The sequence below is a fragment of the Perognathus longimembris genome, chromosome 12 (assembly GCF_023159225.1).
Source record: "Perognathus longimembris pacificus isolate PPM17 chromosome 12, ASM2315922v1, whole genome shotgun sequence".
Taxonomy (NCBI): Eukaryota; Metazoa; Chordata; class Mammalia; order Rodentia; family Heteromyidae; genus Perognathus; species Perognathus longimembris.
In genome coordinates, this window is record NC_063172.1 from 35,549,167 (window position 1) to 35,567,674 (window position 18,508).

Genomic DNA, 18,508 nt, shown 5'->3' on the forward strand with positions numbered 1-18,508 from the left:
GATTAGGGTTTTTTTGCTCAAGGCTGGCATTCTATCACTTGAGCCATACTTCCATTTCCAGAGTTTTACTGAGTAACTAGAGATAAGAGTTTCTCAGATGTGTCTGCTTTGACCCTCAATCCTCAGATAACCTGTCTACAACTGAGTAGCTGGGATTAAAGGTGTAAGCCACTTCATTGGGCTCCTATTTTTATTCTTTTTTAAATTATGTAACTTAGCAATGAGAAAAAGGTTTCAAATGCTTTAACTAACCTTAGCCATGAGAGTACTTTAAACTCTAGTTCTTGAACTATTGGAATGACTTTTATTTGCATGCCAAATTCAAAGAGATTTTCTTTCATGCTGTTGTGGTGTTCACATACTTAGAAGTGTAAATTCATTCTAATTAAAATTAGAATCACATTGTTAAATGAAATAATTTATCTTCTCTCTTGATGTCTTAAAATTATCTCATGCATAACATGTTTAATAGCTACACAAAGAAAAAAGAAAACTTAACTTACATCATCTGTTTCAGTCTTCACTTTAAATTCCATTTCTTTCATATTTATTATGCTTAACGTCTTTTCTCTAAATTTAAGGCAGATAGAAAATATAATGATTTCGTGATTACTATATTAACAATTAAAAAATAAGAGATAACTAATTTATCTTAACAGTTAGAAGGTATCTGAAATGGTTTCATCTCTATAACTTACTTGTTCACAAAATATTATTAAATACATATGTAGATATATATATAAATGTTTCTGGAATCTTGGAAATGGAGGATAACAACAGAGATACCTAATGAAAAATCAATAAAAACAATTTACCTTGTTTGGATTACCAGAGGCCTAAATCATCAAGATGTAAATGCTGGATTGATAAAGAATCATGGAAGAGAAAACACTACACAAAATATGTAGCATTTGATTACAGCTTGTTTTTGAGGAATAAAATAAACCAGTGGCAAGAAAGAATAAGATAATAATGAATCAGTATCCATGGGTTATATAAAATAGAATCAATGAAGATACGTTTACATTTTAAAGAACACATATTTCATAAAGAAGTGTAAGAAAATGTAAAGAGATGACTTTGTGAATTATTCCAGATATATACTCAGAAAGTAAAACAGAAATTGGTTCAAATAAAAAAATGAGTTATAGATGTTCAGTACAAAGACTACATATATATATGTGCCTCTGGAAATCATGATTTTCTGAAATTAATTTTTGCAAATGATGCTGATATGACTTGTGTCTCATTGGATACTCTATGCCTTCACTGTTAAAACCAGCTTTGAGGTAGTATATAGCTAAGGGTATTCTTTTTTCAAATTTTTATTATCAAACTGATGTACAGAGAGGTTACAGTTTCATACGTTAGGCATTGGATACATTTCTTGTACTGTTTGTTACCTTGTTTATTTGTATAGATTTTATATATTTACTACAGTTCAGATTAGAAATGTCCTCCAAAGTATATTCATTAAAGTCTTTATTGCTATCCTGTGGGGCTAATGGGAATGATGGAAAGTAGATATAACTTAGTAGTAGGAAGTTAAATCATTGACACTCCCATAAGGAAGGCACTTGGAAAGTAGCCCTTCCTCCCCTCTCTTAATTTCCAAACTACCAGGAAGTAAGCAGGTAAGCATACTTCCTCTACCACACATCCCTATTATAATGTATAGGGCTTCCATATGCCCAAAGCAACAGAGCCAAGTGACCATTGCATCAAAACCTGTAAAACCATTAGGCAAAATAACCTTCTTCCTTTCAAGTTGCCATAGTGATAGCTGATTTAACACTGCTATTTTATGATGTTAAGGATTCTCTCCATTAAGACCAACATTGTTATATTTCATGCTTAGATAGAACATCTATCTCTATTGCACTGATCACAAGTAAAACACAAAATTCTAGAACTTCAAGATTTTTGAGAAATAAAAGTAACTGGTTACATCCTATATGTGACTGTTGCATAAGAACACACTAAGTCTTGAATGAACTCATACCTTGGGAAACGTCCTATCACTATAGCGATGGTACTGACTACACCAAACAGCAAGCCTACATTGGCAGCAAAGCATATGGTAAATATGTAAGTACTGATCCAAATGCCCTGAAAAAGAATCAGGAGACAAAGTGATTGGGTATTCAGTATTCTCACAGTATTATGCTATAAGATTTCCCATGGCAAATCACTTAGCCAACATGTCTTATTTAAAAGTAAGAAGCTCAAAATATAGAAACAAAATATTTGCTCCCTCTGATGCTCTGCAGTCAGCAACAGAGAAAGACTCCTTTTTTCATTTCCAGACACTGCCAACCCTCAGTTCCACCGGCAACAAACACTATATTTAAGATCTGTAAATAGCTAATGGATATGTAAGTGGTCAGAAGCATGCCATAATTTCCCACTGTTTGTCATTTGGTGTAACAATATTATATGTAATTGTTTGCAGATTTTTTGTCATTCTCAACAATATTCTGTATTTTCTAGGATTGCTATAAAAATAACAAATGCAATTTATTACTGCATAAAGTTCTCAAAGCCTAGTGTTAAAATGACTGATCAAACAACACTGCCAATGCTGCTTTTAGATCAACAAGTATAAAGAACATTATAATTTTATTTACAAGGGGCCACTTATTGCAAAACCCAAAAAGAAAGAAAAAGAATAAGCCAGAGCCAATTTAGTTCATAGGGAGATTTCAGAACACTGTAAGAAACTCTCATTTATCTTTTAGTTGGAATTCCAAAAGTATTTTAGTTTTATCTACCACTTGAAGTCATAACCAAACCAAGATACTGCAGTATAGCAGGCATTTCTAAGCTTAATGATGCAAAACTACCTTTAAAAGCAAAATAATTTGTGAAATGCAGAAAAGTTATAGTTCCAAATACAAAATCTTGCATTCATCAAATTGTAGACTGCCAGATTTTCCAAGCTTTTTTGTACCCCTAAATAACCTGCATCATTTTGACTACGAATATATAATTCAAAGTTGATCGCTTTCTGTCCAATGTTTTAAAGTGTTAATCACTTTTTAAAGTGTTTTTAAAACATAAATCAGTTTTATTCACAAAGGAAGAGTTAAAAACTATTCTGTAATCAGAAAACAGCATAAAATCTTGACAGGGGTTGATTTTTCATACAAGTTTAAAGCAAACAATTGTAGAAGTTGGCTTTTTTTTTTTTTGGCTTGAAATGTGTTTCCTTGTCTGGATATTTACCTTTATCGAATGTGAGTGATTCTTAAAAACAGTTGTTTTCAAATATCTAAACCTTTGAAAGCAAATGGAGGGATTTTTATCTGTAAGTTTCCTTTTTATAAAAATACAAACCTTCTGGAGTAAAAGAGAAAATATATTTTAAATGATTCTTTAAAAAAATAAACACTCTATAATCCTGTCTACTGAGGAGACTGAGATCTGAGGATCACAGTTCAGAGACAGCCAGGGGAGGAAAGTCTAGTCTGTGAGACTCTTTATCTCCAATTAACTACGAGAAAACCAGAAGGGGTGCTGTGGCACAAAATTGTAGAGGGCTAACCTTGAGCCAACCAGCTCTGAGGCCCTGAGTTCAAGCCCCATAACTGCCCTCCTCCACCTATACATGTAATGGTGTTACTCCATATTCTGAGATCATGTAAGCTTATCATTTTGACAGGTTTGGACACTACATTCTACTATTTTTATGTAGATCAGTCAGCTGACATTGGAATCTTCTGATTGTACATGATGTGATTTTTCCTTCCTAACATATATACTGTATTCAATCATACATATATATATACTGCAAATTTTTAGCATAACTTCAATCTCTTATGATGACTCTAAGTACCACTCCTCCTTGAAAGCTACCTGAATCTGTCTGACGTAGTCGAATAAAACCTCACCAAAGCTTTAAGAGTCTCATTTCTCCCGGCTAACCTTCATGTTTCAAAATGGAGCTAAGGATCCTGGTCCCTGCTATTTATAAAACCACAGAGCCCAGAGGCCAGAATTCATCAGAGCAACCAAAAATTTTGGTAGCATCTGGTTCTATTTTTAAAGTATGTTTATTCTCCCACAGAATCATCAGTTATAAGTCAGGCTCTCCAAATGCTTAGTTCTTTCTTGGGGCTACTTTTAGAGCTTTGAAAAAACTGTCATCTGGAAATAAATAACAAAGGTCAATAAATATATCCATTAGTTAGAATAATCCCTGATAGTATTTTGTAACAATTTATCTCATCTGTCACTATTACCATCCTCACAATGCATGATTTCTTTCATAGCCAGACATGCTTACACTCTGTAATTTTGCATACATGACTCTCTTCTATTCCCAAATGATTTCTTTCTGGCCTTCAAGTCTCAACTTAAAAAGCACTTCCTCAAATAAGCCTTGCCAGAATCTTCTCTCCTTTACTATGGAAACATGCTTCCTCCTACATGATTAGCAATTTCCTTAGAATTACCTTTGCACAAAGTTAAAAATAAGTTTGAATCTTCTCTTCCCTTTGTTTCTGTGAGCTACCTCATACTGCCTTCATAAAAGCCATGTTCCAACATCAGTCTAGCTAATTATGTTCTCTTGATCTACCTACCAACTAGTATTCCTTCAAGTGTTAGCTCATATTTCAAGTCAATTGGTGACTCTTTCATATTGACCTGTACATATTGATGCTCCTACCTTTGTTTTCCTAGCACTAATTGTATACTTAGGTTTTTATCATGTATGTATATAAATTAGTGTTTCTGTTTTTTGCACATTAGTTATCTAGAAAGGACAGATATTTTTCATTCATCTCCACATTCTTCACTTAGCACTAGACTCTAGTTGGAGCTCAGAAATAGGAGGCTCAGAAGGAGTGTTATGAAATTAACCCAAAGCAAAAGTAATCCTCCAATGTTTCTCGGAACAAAGGAACTAAAACAGGAAATGCAGAGATCGTTATGTTTCAATGCAATGGATTCCATAATCAAGCTAGGCAGACATGTGCATGAATTATCTCATGCATACTAAATAGAGAGGATTTTGGATGCTCTTGTCTAGACAAGTTTATATAAATGCTAAACATTTGTGTTAGTCAAAAGCACATTTTGTTGTTGTTCAGTACAATTTAATCTGTAACCAACAATATCCTATTAAGGAACCAAACCCTTCCCTCTGTAGAAGCCATTTGGAAGATAATACCCAAGACTTCCTATGTGTCCGGTGAACATGGTCACCCCATAGTACTCAGCCTGCATTCATGTAGCATCACTCTACAGCAATGAATGCTGAAGGCTTGGTATGCAGAATGCTCTAAATCGAGATATTTCTATCATTATGGATTTTCTTGATAACCTCTTTCAGAATCAATTCATAACATGAATCAGGCATCCTGAATCCACTCAGATTAGTTAGCAATTCCATTAGAGTTTCTAAAATGCTAAGCCACATTCCCAGCCCAAATTTCTGCTTCCTATAAAATCAATTTGTATTTTAATAATTTTGTTACATTTTAAGAAAACAATAATTCATAGTACAATAGATTAACTGAATCTTTTTCAGCAAATGGAAATGTTAAAATGTCCTTGGTAACATGTGCATAAGCCAAACAGAAAAAAAATCATCTGGTCAAATTTCTTCTTAAAAAATATTAAAATGTACTTAATGAAATGTCAGAAAAATGTCAGTTCAAATTTCTACTTACCCAATCAATTTTATCCACATTCCAATATTTTTTCAAATCCCGGAACTGTATTAGCATTCCCTTTAGTCCCACAACAATAATGCTTGCAAGAACACACTACAAATAATAATAATAATAAATTGATGAAGAAGTAGAATAAAAGTTTTCATCTGAACTTAAAAGAATCAACATATTCTTATTTTTGCTCTTAAGTACTGAAAAACAGTCACCAATAAGAAGACTAAAATGTTATTTATTTGGAAATAAACTATTCTGCTTTATGAATATAGGACCAATTATATGAAATCATAGGACAAAACTTAGCAATTCTGTAAAACAAAAAAAAAATAAGTCAAATGGACAAGTGAAGCATTACAGGGGTAAATAACATAAGACTAACTGTTCCTTAACTTCAAGTATTATCATTTGTCTGATACATCTTTGTTGCAAAAAAACAAACAAACATGTTTATATCCAATATAATTTTTACAACAGTACAGAATATCAATTATCTGGTTTTATTTGAAGATGTGCATATCTTTAGAAAATGAACTTGATTAATGAAAGATCATCCTGTGAACTTGATTTATTGGTATCACACAAATGAAAAACTATAGAAATGAAGGACTGAGATTCACTCTCTTCAGATGAGATTCTTAAATTCTGGTCACTATAATGCCTCTGGCTTATGAAGAGCAAGGTGAACCACTGGTATTGATTATCTGATGCACACTCTATGATGGGTATATCAAGGGGTGGGAAGAGCCATTTTGTTCCCTAGACCCTTGTACCAGAAAATTTCTGAGAAAATTCATCCAAATTTTTATCTTCTCTCCTTTTTTGTTGTTGTTGTTTGTTTCAGTCTTGGGCCTTGAAGTCAAGGCCTGGGCTCTGTCCCTGAGTTTCTTTTGCTCAAAGCTAACCCTCTACCACTTGAGACACATCACCTCTTTCAGCTTTCCTGGTAATTTAGTGGAGATAAGAGTCTTACAGAATTTCTTGCCCTGGCTTCCAACTATGATCCTCATATCTCAGCCTCATTATGAAGTGCTAGGAAGTGAACCAAGGCCTCATGCACAGCAGGCAATTTCTCCTTACTGAGGAGGCCCATTATCTACATTTTCAGCAGAGTATTTCTACTTCCACCATCCTCTTGCTCACAGAATAACAATGATTCCAAGGGCTACTTTCATCCTTGAGCTGAATAATGTATCAACCACGGTAACCTCCCATTCCTCCTTCATTAAATGCTGCTTCTCTGCAAACCACATTCCTAGTCAGCTATCATTTATGGAAAATAATTTCAGATTTCAGATTATTGAGTTTACCCTTCCAAGTTATTTTATACACAAGACTCTAATGAAAAGTAAAGTTAAAAAGTAGGTAGTGAAAAAGCATTACTGTACCATGGGCAGCCAGTATAGCAAAGGTCCTAGTGCATAGATGACTATAAGGACGAAAATGCAAGAGATTAGACAAGCCACCTGCAAAATACAAGACAGACAAAAAAGAAAGCCTTGAACTCTTTTGTTATTTCAAAGCTGGGGGTTGGGGGTTGGGGGAAAGAAATTCTTAGTTCACCTTGATAAGAAGGAACAAAATGTTGGCACATCATTGTGAAATTGTATTGACTGTCATTATCTATATTTTGATGGGCAGCTGAGAGGAGCCATAGGTAACAGCTGACACACTGGTGCAATCAAATTAAGTCATTGATGAGAGAAAAGCATTTCCACACAGAGAAATAAGACAACAGCAATGTGTGTTCCACAGTCCTTGTTGAACAGTGGAAATAATATTTCAATGGAATGTTCTTTAGCCTTCTCTTGCTTTGCATGACTCCCCTCTTTATTTTTTAGATGGTTTTGTAGATGACTAGTTACACGGCCTAGGGATTTTCTGAGCAGGCAAATCATAGCACCCACTCAGATAACTCAGTAAGGGACTTGGGAAATACACATTAATACCAAAGGAAAAAAATACTACATGTTAAGGTTTGTTTCAAAACGAAAGGCAATGGCACACATCCTTGTGATCATTTTTATTATACACTTATGTTATACCAGAAAACAAAACCAGTAAAGAGTCTTAGGAGCTAGGATAGACTTAAACAGGTGTCAAATTCTTTGGTAGGATCTGAGGCATAGAGAGGAAATCTAACTTGTCTTAAGTCCCAGAGATAGTGAATTAAAAAGTCATGATATCAACATGAAATGTGTACTGGTATCTCTGAAAGCCAAAGATATATTTTCTTTAAAAATTTTCTTCAAATTGATCTCTGTATTGACTTCAACATGGACTTATGGGCCATCAAAAATATGTGATAATTTATGGATTTATTCTCTCATTTTAAAATGTAAGTTTCATTTGGCATCACTGTATTGATTTGACATTGTCCTATCTACTGCCAAAGAGAGCTGAAGATGAAATGTTGGATGTTTAGCAAGATGGAGGCATTTATTGGCCAGCAGAAAATGGGATTGAGAGGTTGCCTTGCTGAGCCTGGTCAATCTGTCTATATATCTGTCTCAATCTCTCTCTTCATCTGTGTCTCTGTCTCTGTCTGTCTGTCTCTCCTCAGTTCTCTCCTTTAAAAAAGTTATAGTGACAACCAAGATCTAAGTATTTTTTAGGACCGCTGAGAAGTCTTAATTACATCGAAACACACATCGAATAATCTCTAAATATTTGTTTACTATCGTGTTTTGTTTCAAAGTCTTAAAAACTTTCCAACCAGGTGCCTTTAAACCTAGTAAAGCTGAGATCTGAGGATCTTGGTTGGAAGCCAGCCCAGGCAAGAAAGTCTCTGAAACTCTTATCTCCAATTCAGCACCAAAAATGGTGGAATTGGAGCTGTAGCTCAAGTAGAAGAGCACTAAGCTTGAGCACAAAAGTTTAGGGACACTATCCAGGTTCAAGCCCCAGGACCAGCACAAACACACACAAATATGCACGCGCATGAGTGCACACACACACACACACACACACACACACCAAAAACCCTTTCTTTTCTCCTTAAATAGAAGTAGGATAAGCATCATCCATTAGTAGTAAATGGTCAAAATTGGCTCTGACTTTGAATTGGTAGCTGTGATTTGTAGCACTGGTAATGAGGGGAATGTGAGCACACCGCAGCCCACAGCTGGGCAAAGTGAGCCAGATCACTGGCTTTTCTGTACCTCACAAGCTAGAGAGTTCCCAATGGTATGCTCTTAAGTAAAAACCAAATATATTTTAAAGGCCCAGAATACACTAACATACACTAAAACCATTACTGAAATATGTCCACTTAAAAATAGCAAAATACAACAAGCTTAAGCTTTTCTCTAAATAATATTTAACATGGTCCTTTTAAATCTCAGTAAACAACAAAAAATGACTAAGTCATTTCTTCCTAATCAGTTCCATTTAGAGTTCCATTATAATCAGTAAGACTCTGTGTCCACAGCCTCAATTATCTATAGAGCAACCACTGCCTTGGAATTTGAATCTTTGTCTCTTTTCATGTCATACTAACTAAATGTCCAAAAATAACTTTTTGTTTTAGAATTACAAATAGTCTCATTGAAGAACCAGCCCTCCTAAAATTTAGTGAAAGCTGGGCTCTGGTGGCTCATGCCTGTCATCTCACCTGTTCAGGAAAGTAAGATCTGAAGGTCATGGCTCAAAGCCAGCTTGGGCAGGAACGTCTGTAAGGCTCTAGTGAACCCACAAGAAGCCAGAAGTGGAGCTGTGACTCAATGATAGAACTCCAAACTCGAGTGAAAATGCTAAGGGACAGGGCAAAGGCTCTGAGTTGAAGTGGCAGTACAGTGTGTGCACAAACACAAAAAGTTAATGAAATCATCAATATTTTCTCCTTTTCCACTCCAGTTGTTTCCTTTTTAGCTAGTTGTCAAAGGACACAATGTAAGCTGAGAGATCAGACAGACAGAAAGATAGATGATAGATATACAAGTTTATGGAAAGTACTATACTAATAAAGGAGATGGGACAGAAAAGGAAATAATAAGGAAAGCCTTAGGTAAAGGAAAGCCTTTAAGGGAGATACAAGCAACAAGTCAATTTTGGAAGAATAAAGGATTCTGGTTTGGCAAATCAATTCCCAGAGGCATGGCAACCTCAGCATGGCAGACCCACAGGCCAGCTGCTGTTTTCCATTGTGGCTTTCCTGCCTCTGCAGTAGATGCTGTCTGTCATTGCTCAAGGCTCCTGAGTGATTCCCAGAGTCCCCCTGGAGCACTGGGGTGTTTCCTCCATTGGAAGTGAAGATGAGCATGCAGCGGACACTGAGTTCCCTCCCACAGTTCACATTCCCCCACAGGGAGGGATGGACGGCTGGAAGAAAGGCAGCATTCAGTTGTGCTATCTGAATAGCAAATCTAACTTGTCCTCCTCAAGGCCCGTCAATACACAGGCTTTGCATGTCATGTCTGAAGGAGACAACAACAGTAAGATGGCTGTCTACATGTGGAGGACAGACATGTGCCCAAATCTTTGATCACAGCACTTGCTATGAAATAATTTATCTCTTCCCACATGGCTGCTCAAATGTTTCCGTTAGATTTCTTAAAGCATTTAAAGGCGTTACACTCACATGTGTAAAAATGGCCCTCAATTTACTATGTAACATCATCTTATGTAGCTCTTGAGCACTTGAATTGTGTATCATCTTTGTGAAATTAAGCTGCAGCTATAAATTCTGCACCAGAGAAGCACAAAGTGGGAAAAAATGTAAAAATATTAGAAATCACTTTGAAGTTAATTCCATACTGAAATAGTGTTTTTTCAATAAAAAAAATGAAATGACAGCATTCATGTTAATTTCCTCCATTTCTTCTACTTCTTTAAAAAAAGAGTGACTACTTGGTAATTTAAAATGATGTGGGTAGCTCATAATATGTCTCTAATTCAAGTGTTTCTCTAATGTGTTTGGTCTGAAGCCTGGTTCAAAATTGTACATGTGTGAACATGGAACTATTGTGAAGCTTGGTGTGGGAAGATGAGAAAGGAGGAAGAAGAGTATCCGAAGGGCTGAGTCTGACCAAGATGCATGCTAGGGCTATGTGGACATGTCACAATGAAACTGTCTTGTACTACTAATAGCTACTAACATAAATTAAAGCACAATGGTATTATATTTGATGCCATGAAATGATGCACTTAAAAATCACTAAATGGTAAATTTTATGGTATGTGTATATATTAAAATTTAAAAGTAGCACTGGGGAAAACCATGACATTTTCCGAACTCTAAACATGCTGAACTTAATGACAATTTAAAATTGCCTGGAGGAAAACTGCCTGGCTTATTCTGTCCCTTTAAATGGTGGCCAAATGTATAGTCAATTTTTGTAATTCTTTAATTTTTTTTTTTTCCAGTCCTGGGGCTTTCCTCAGAACTTGAGCACTGTCCCTGGCTTCTTTCTGCTCAAGACTTGCACTCTACCACTTGGGCCACAGCGCCACTTCTGGCCTTTTCTATAAATGTGGTGCTGAGGAATCAAACCCAGGGCTTCGTGTATGCAAGGCAAGCACTCTACCACGAAGACATATTCCCAGCCCCTCAATTTTTGTAATTCTTGACTACTTTTCTCACTTGTCCTTCCTGTAATAGTGCATCAGCACCAATGTTCCTTTCCAGGGCTACACATGCCATTTGATGTGAAGCCCGGCAGGCCGAGGCAGGCTCTCTAGTAGCAGGAAGTCAATAGTAGAAGGCAGATCTGAGTCAGATGATCACAGGAACAATGTCCAACAGTTCACAGGACTCTGAAGGAAAATAGCACCTGTGAGTCAGAGGAGATAGTGAGATCTGAAGATTGAGAGGAGGAATTGGCTCCGAGGGGTAAGGATGGCATATTCTCCAACAGTGGAGTCCACAGGAACCAAGGAGAGTGTGCACAAAAGTGAAAAATAATGTGTAAAGAAATCCCCAAAGAGGCTGTGCTGCAAACACTCAGAGCCTTGTGAGCTAGATAGATCTGAAGTCTGAGTAAGAAATAGAATGATCATAGTTGCGTGTTAAAAACATATTATTGTTGTTTCAGTTTGGTTTGGTTTCCAGTACTAGATAGAAATCAAGCTCAGGGCCCTGTGCACTCTAAGCAAATGTGTTAAGACTGACCCATATGGGCTGGGAATATGGCCTAGTGGCAAGAGAGCCTGCCTTGTATACATGAAGACCTGGGTTCAATTCCCCAGTACCACATACATGGAAAACGGCCAGAAGTGGCGCTGTGGCTCAAGTGGCAGAGTGCTAGCCTTGAGCAAAAGGAAGCCAGGGACAGTGCTCAGGCCCTGAGTCCAAGGCCCAGGACTGGCCAAAAAAAAAAGACTGACCCATACACATCTCTTACCCCTGTAAAATATAACTTCACATAAATTCTCTATTACAGCATTTCTGTGGGAATGCTGCAAATATATCGGTTGGTAACTTCATTGAAAAGTATAATGTAGCTAACTAATGTTTTAATGGTTATCATTAGTCTGTTTATGCCTTTCTGCTATGCATGTGTTTTCTAGGTTAATTTTCAAGGTGTAAGTCCAGTCCTTAAGAAAGACAGAGCCATTGTGGAGACCGTTTTTAAAATTATTTTGCATTTAAAAGAAATGTTTTTGTTGCTGTGTTCATTTTCATTTCCTTTTGTCTTATTTATTTATCTATCTTTGGGAGGGCAAATGGTGGGACAAAGGGTGAACAAATACAGCAGTGGTACTCACTGGACACTATGTTAAAAATGAACTATACAACTAGTAGGTGAGGAAAAACTGGGAGAGAGAAAAGGAAGGCTGACATTATTCCAAAAAAAATATTCCTTATCTGATATATGTAACTGTAACCCCTCTGTACATCACCTTTACAATAACAATAAATTTTTTTCTTTTCATTTCTTTATTGTCAAACTGATATACAGAGCGGTTACAGTTTCATACGTTAGGCATTGGATACATTTCTTGTACTGTGTGTTACCTCCTCCCTCATTCCCCCCTCCACCCTCCCCTTTCCCTTTCCCCCCATGAGTTGTTCAGTAGATTTACACTAAACAGTTTTGCAAGTATTGCTTTTGTAGTCGTTTGTCTTTTTCACCCTGTGTCTCTCAATTTTGGTATTCCCTTTCAGTTTCCTAGTTCTAATACCAGTATACACGATTTCCAATGTACTCAGATAAGATACAGAGATAGTGCAGGTACAACCACAGAAAGGGGATACAAGAGAATCATCAACAATAGAAGCTACAATAAATTTTAAAAGATATATATGTATATATATTACAAATAAGTCTATTTAGAGCAAAACTTTAAATTGTTGGTTTGTCTAGAGTTCTCTTCAAGCCATGTCAGCTATCAGTGATATCTATATAAAATTAATACTGGTAATGTGAAGGATCTAAATGTCTAACAATGGGAAAACATTGTTGACTTGAGACCATTCATTAAATAAGATTTCTTCTTGGGCATCTTTATGGGAATTTTTAATGACCATTTTTATCATCATAGTTATTTGTTGAAAATATCCTAGCACCTAAGTTTTAACTTTTTAAATTTGTGTTTTACTAGATTTCTTTCATTTCTTTGGAAGTGTGATAAATAGAATACTATGCAGAAAAATAACTCTATTAATTAAAAAGTTCTTAGGGGAATTTTGATGCTATAATCATTCAAATATGTGGCCTCTAAGACAAAGAAAAAATGACCATCTTTTTCTTCCTGCCTTCCTAATTAAATAAATTTATGACCAACTCAGATTTAAAAAAAATACAAACTTTCTCAAAGTCTTCTTTCATTTAGACATTTGATGTTGAAAGTTACAAAGATTAATCAGGGGGTTTTCTTGTTAGTAAACTAGTAATTAGAAAAGGATGGTAAATGCCTAAGGAAAGTTAAGAAATGGAATACATTCAGGGTAGAAATATCTCAGGGATGCTACTCCAACCTTCTCAGACCACATGTCAAGTAGAAAATTTTTCAAGAGCCCACAGCAAGTTGGAGGAGCCAACTGAGACTAGAAAATGGTCTTGCCACATTCTTGTTTATGGCAAGGTCCTAACAAATTATTTTTAATTCCCTTATATTACACAATAATTCTTTCTTTAGCCTAAAATATTGACAGGCATCTTATCTCACATACCTCAATTCGCCACTACGCATAGGAATTTCCATGCCAGGGGCTTATTTTGCATATAATAGAGGTAATTTTATGTAAAAAAAAAAAAAAAAAGCCAACAAACAAGAAAAATGTCACCTTGTGTAGATCAAAGGAAAAATTCAGAATTACCACTAGAGGGCGGATTGGTTTCAAAGGTTGCTGAACAATAAAGCTGCCGTTTGTACAGAATGTGTTAGTGCGTTCACTGTCAGTCAAGATTCCAGAAGAATCATTCAGAAGAAGGGGAGATGGAGGGACAGGGGGAAGGAGGGAGAGAAGGAAGGAGAGAGGGAGGGAATGGAGCAGAAGATGGGGAAAGGAGGGAGGGAAAGAGACAGAAACAGAGACAGAATGGCTTTCTAGGAAAGTGCAGCAAAACTTGAAGAGATATTTTCATGGTTCTGCAGGCTCACACGTCCACTTTCCATGCAGGGTGCATTTGTCACCTGAGTCTTCGATCCTGTGCTGTACAGGCCAGCTGTCCTTCCCATGGCAGCAGCACTGGGTATGCAGAAGCAGAATGAAGAAATCACGTTGCACAGGCCGTGGGCCAAGAATTCCTGCAAGATTGATAATAGCAGGAAGCGTCATTTCTAAATCACAGTCAACCTTTGCAAATAAACTGTAACTCATCTACTTCTACAAACCATCTCTAACTTGTAAAGCTGTTGAATTTCCATTTCTGTTCCCCCACAAGTAGTGATTTCACACTTTTTATGAAAAATATCTCACATTGACTGTTTACAGTGAGCCAGCGCTTGAGGCACTCAATTCTTATAAGAACCCTATAAAGGAATAATATTTATTTTGCTCTCTGATGTCAACTTCTTCTCTGTCTGTTTAAATTATTTTTATTATCTTTAAGAAGTTGTACTAAGGTCTATGAAAAGGCTTCAGTTTAATATGTTTATATATATGTATATATATATATATATATATATATATATAAATGAAGCTTAATCAATGCCATACATACTCTTCCCATCAAAACCAGTGCTCATTTCTTCTTTTCTTTTTTTTCCCTTCCTTTTTCTCTTTCTTTTTTTTCTTTTTTTTTGGGGGGGTGGGGTGGGGTGTGGAGATATGTGAGGGAATACAATTCCTGCAAAAGGAATAGTACATGCAAATGTCCTAAGGCAGGGGCATAACTTGCAAAGAAAAGTGAGGAGATATGTACAGCCAGTGAAAAAAAAGTTTCCTTTTGCTGAAAACTTTTTTTTTTTGCCCTTGCACTTGTCATTGTGGAATGGTGAGCATTGTATATCTACTCTCTGTAGAAGCTACTAGAAAAAGAATTTCTTAAATATCTTGTCTTCGTTAGTTTATGATGAAAACTTTTGTTTTTGCTGAAAACTTTTTTTTTTGGCCAGTCCTGGGGCTTGAACTCAGGGCCTGAGCACTGTCCCTGGCTTCTTTTTGCTCAAGGCTATCACTCTGCCACTTGAGCCACAGTGCCACTTCTGCCATTTTCTGTATATGTGGTGCTGGGGAATTGAACCCAGGGCCTCATGTATATGAGGCAACCACTCTTGCCACTAGGTCATATCCCCATCCCCTGCTGAAAACTTTTAACACTAAAAAATTATAATAGAAATATGTCAGAGAAGGTAGTACTGGGCATTGAGCTCAGCACCTTGCACTTGCTACAGCAGACTACATCACTTGAGATGTGATCCACATCCTTAGTGTTTTTTTTATTTATTTTCTATGAGGTCTCATGCTTTTGCCCAGGTGGGAAGGCTCATATTAGAATTCAGCATCCTATGTTTTCTGAATAGCTCGAAACAATGAGTCTTTTAATTAGACTCTGAGGGGAAAATATTGAAAATTTTCAAGTAGATGAATAACATGGCTTATATCACTCAGCTTTTGAACCTAAGCCAGTATCTATTACATATAAGACCTCAATATACACCATAGAATAGTGTCTTCTTTTTAGTACTACCGATCAAACGCAGGACATTGCACTTGCTAGGCAAATGCTTTGCCCAATAATTCTACTCATTACAGGTAAGAAAAGTGGTATACACAAAGAAATAAGGTCAGGTAGTGTGAGAGTGGAGTGAGTACTCAGAGTTTGTTATACATAACCAGTACATGCTTGCTTATCCCCAGATCTCTATGGCCCTGTAAAATCATGGGGATTAAAGCAAGACTAACAGAAATATATTCAAATATATTCATATATATTATAATTTTAGTGTAATATATAACAAGTATATTGTGCATTGGTTGACATTCTGGTACTGGTGCTTCACATTCTTCCCATGTCTTACTAAGAAGACTAAGTAATGCTGGCACTGTGTTTTGAAATCCATGTCTTTAAAGTTAACCTGCAGTGATGAATAAATAATTTGGCTTCTGTCCTTGAAAAAAACAAAACAAAACAGAAGAATATCAGGGGCGTCTTTTTCCTTTAAAAAGTAAATGTTTTGGGGCTGGGGATATAGCCTAGTGGCAAGAGTGCCTGCCTCGGATACACGAGGCCCTAGGTTCGATTCCCCAGCACCACATATACAGAAAACGGCCAGAAGCGGCGCTGTGGCTCAAGTGGCAGAGTGCTAGCCTTGAGCGGGAAGAAGCCAGGGACAGTGCTCAGGCCCTGAGTCCAAGGCCCAGGACTGGCCCAAAAAAAAAAAAAAAAAAAAAAAAAAAAAAAAAAGTAAATGTTTTAAAGGCTGAACCTCTGATTTTTCAACTTCCTATGAGAAACAGACTTTTCTTCCAATGAGTTTTATCCATTCCTACTATATATGTAGGTAGGATATATTGTTCAAAGTCTGTCATTTCCAGGATCTAACCGTACACAGGACAGTGCTACAACAGAGCCATATCCTACCTGGTTGTCATCAACAGAATATTTAAATTTCTTGGCAGAACCTTGAGCAAGAGCCAGGGAGGCCACATAGCCTACAAGTGCCACTCCGAAGGCTTCAGTGAGGACTGCTGACAGGATACCCATTGGGGGAGCTTGAGGTGGAGGTATTCTGTGGGAAGAGAACCATGCTCAAGACTTCAGCTTTCATGGAACTTCTGTAGCAACTTGCAATGCATTTAACTGTGGTCCTGACTCTGGAGTTTACACAGGCTAAGTGAAAGACCCATGAGAAAACCAAGCAGTCTGTGCCCTCAGAAGCCCTTTATTTTCAACATTAGTTAGCAAAAAAGCAACATTTTAAGAAATACCACAGGGATAGCCTCTTGTATCCAACTTGCTTTTATGCTCAGGGAATTCAGGTTACACCACAGAAATTCTGACTCCCCAAAAATAAAATTACACTGTTTCAGAAACAAAAGCAAATATGGAAACGTTCTTTCATTTGAACTTTTCCAAATATTTATTTGGCTGCCATTGGAGAAGGCATTTCTTTCCTTGAATTCTGCAGTGCTGGACGCACACTAGTTTACTGTGGGTCTCCATTCTTGAGCTAATCCCCAACTATGCCATTGACTTCATTATCTGAATTACTCAACCCTTTCACAGCACACTGAACTAAGGCTTACACATGTTAAGAAAAAAATATATATAGGAAGAGTCCATCTATTCAGTGCTGTAAAATATATCACAACACTTAGCTCCATTTCAAGGAAATGACTAAAATACTTTTCAAATAATACCCAGCCATTGTCTTATAGTCCTTTGAAAACCACTTAAGCCGGAGTATCCTCATTTATGAATTCCTGATGATTCTTTGGGAGATTTACCAAAATAAACAAATAAAAAAATTCTCGCTGGCAAAATAGAAGAAAAAGGGAAGTGAGTTCATATTGATTTAATATGTGTATGTAAATAGAATGCTGGACTTTTCTTATTAGCTATTTCATTTTATTCTCCTCAAACCCCTCAAACAAAGCACCACATAACCACTTTATGGAGGAGAAAAACATCATGTCACAAAGAAAATGAACCAGCTGAGATTCGGTCTCAGCCTCATTTCCTTTCAAAACCTTGCTCATTTTTGTGATACTTTAAAGGGGTGTTTCTAGAAAGGTCACTCTAAATAAGGGAAATTTTTAAAAACTGGAAGAATGGCATGGCTCTTTAACCATTAAGTGAAGTATACCCCTATGACCTATTGATCTGTATGATTACAGGTCCTAAGACATAAAACTGCTACAGTTTCTAAGTATAAAGAACTTTCATTTCATGGAAATCGAATGTGCTAATAGTAACAGCAACTGGCATAAAACTAAAATGATAAATTGGCTTTGAAAGGTAGAGAAGCAGAGAAACTTTTAGAAGATACCAGTTGGTTCGGGTAATAATCTTTAGTCCCAGAAACTAGGCTAGTAAAGGTGGAGAGGATTTTTAATGTTTTCTAAGCCCTGAAAAATTCCCATTGCTCCTCTATCACCAAATGAGGTTTAAAAAATTGGAAAAAAAAAAAAGTAGAAGTCTCAACAACAATAACTCAACTTTCTATGTATCAGTGTGTGGTACATGCAGCCCATTAAAGAGAGAAATAAATTTTTAAAAAGAGAGCCACCCCCTTTCCCTAATATGCCTTCTTGTTTTCAGCCTAATTCTGAAAGTCTTACAGTGTGGACGGTTCTTCAAAAGCATACACTTCCTTTATTGTTAAATGTCCCCTAGGCTGAAGGGTAATCACACTTGCTCCTCTGCATCTTCTCTGCCTCTTGCTACTAAATTCCTCCACCTAGGCACTTGCTCTTTCAAGTAGTCTCTTTCTAGTCTCAGCATGAT

General features: G+C 36.5%; 1 protein-coding gene across 1 annotated transcript in view; it reads right to left on the bottom strand.

Moving 5' to 3' along the window:
• Slc26a7 (solute carrier family 26 member 7) overlaps nt 1–18,508 on the bottom strand; it is a 122,881-nt gene that overhangs the window by 27,397 nt on the left and 76,976 nt on the right. Inside the window, exons 8-13 of the mRNA XM_048358871.1 lie at nt 16,643–16,790; nt 14,250–14,363; nt 7,061–7,138; nt 5,676–5,771; nt 2,003–2,109; nt 504–570 (exon numbers count right to left, since the gene is read on the bottom strand). Coding sequence (XP_048214828.1) covers nt 504–570; nt 2,003–2,109; nt 5,676–5,771; nt 7,061–7,138; nt 14,250–14,363; nt 16,643–16,790 — 610 coding nt within the window. The remainder of the gene's footprint in view (nt 1–503; nt 571–2,002; nt 2,110–5,675; nt 5,772–7,060; nt 7,139–14,249; nt 14,364–16,642; nt 16,791–18,508) is intronic.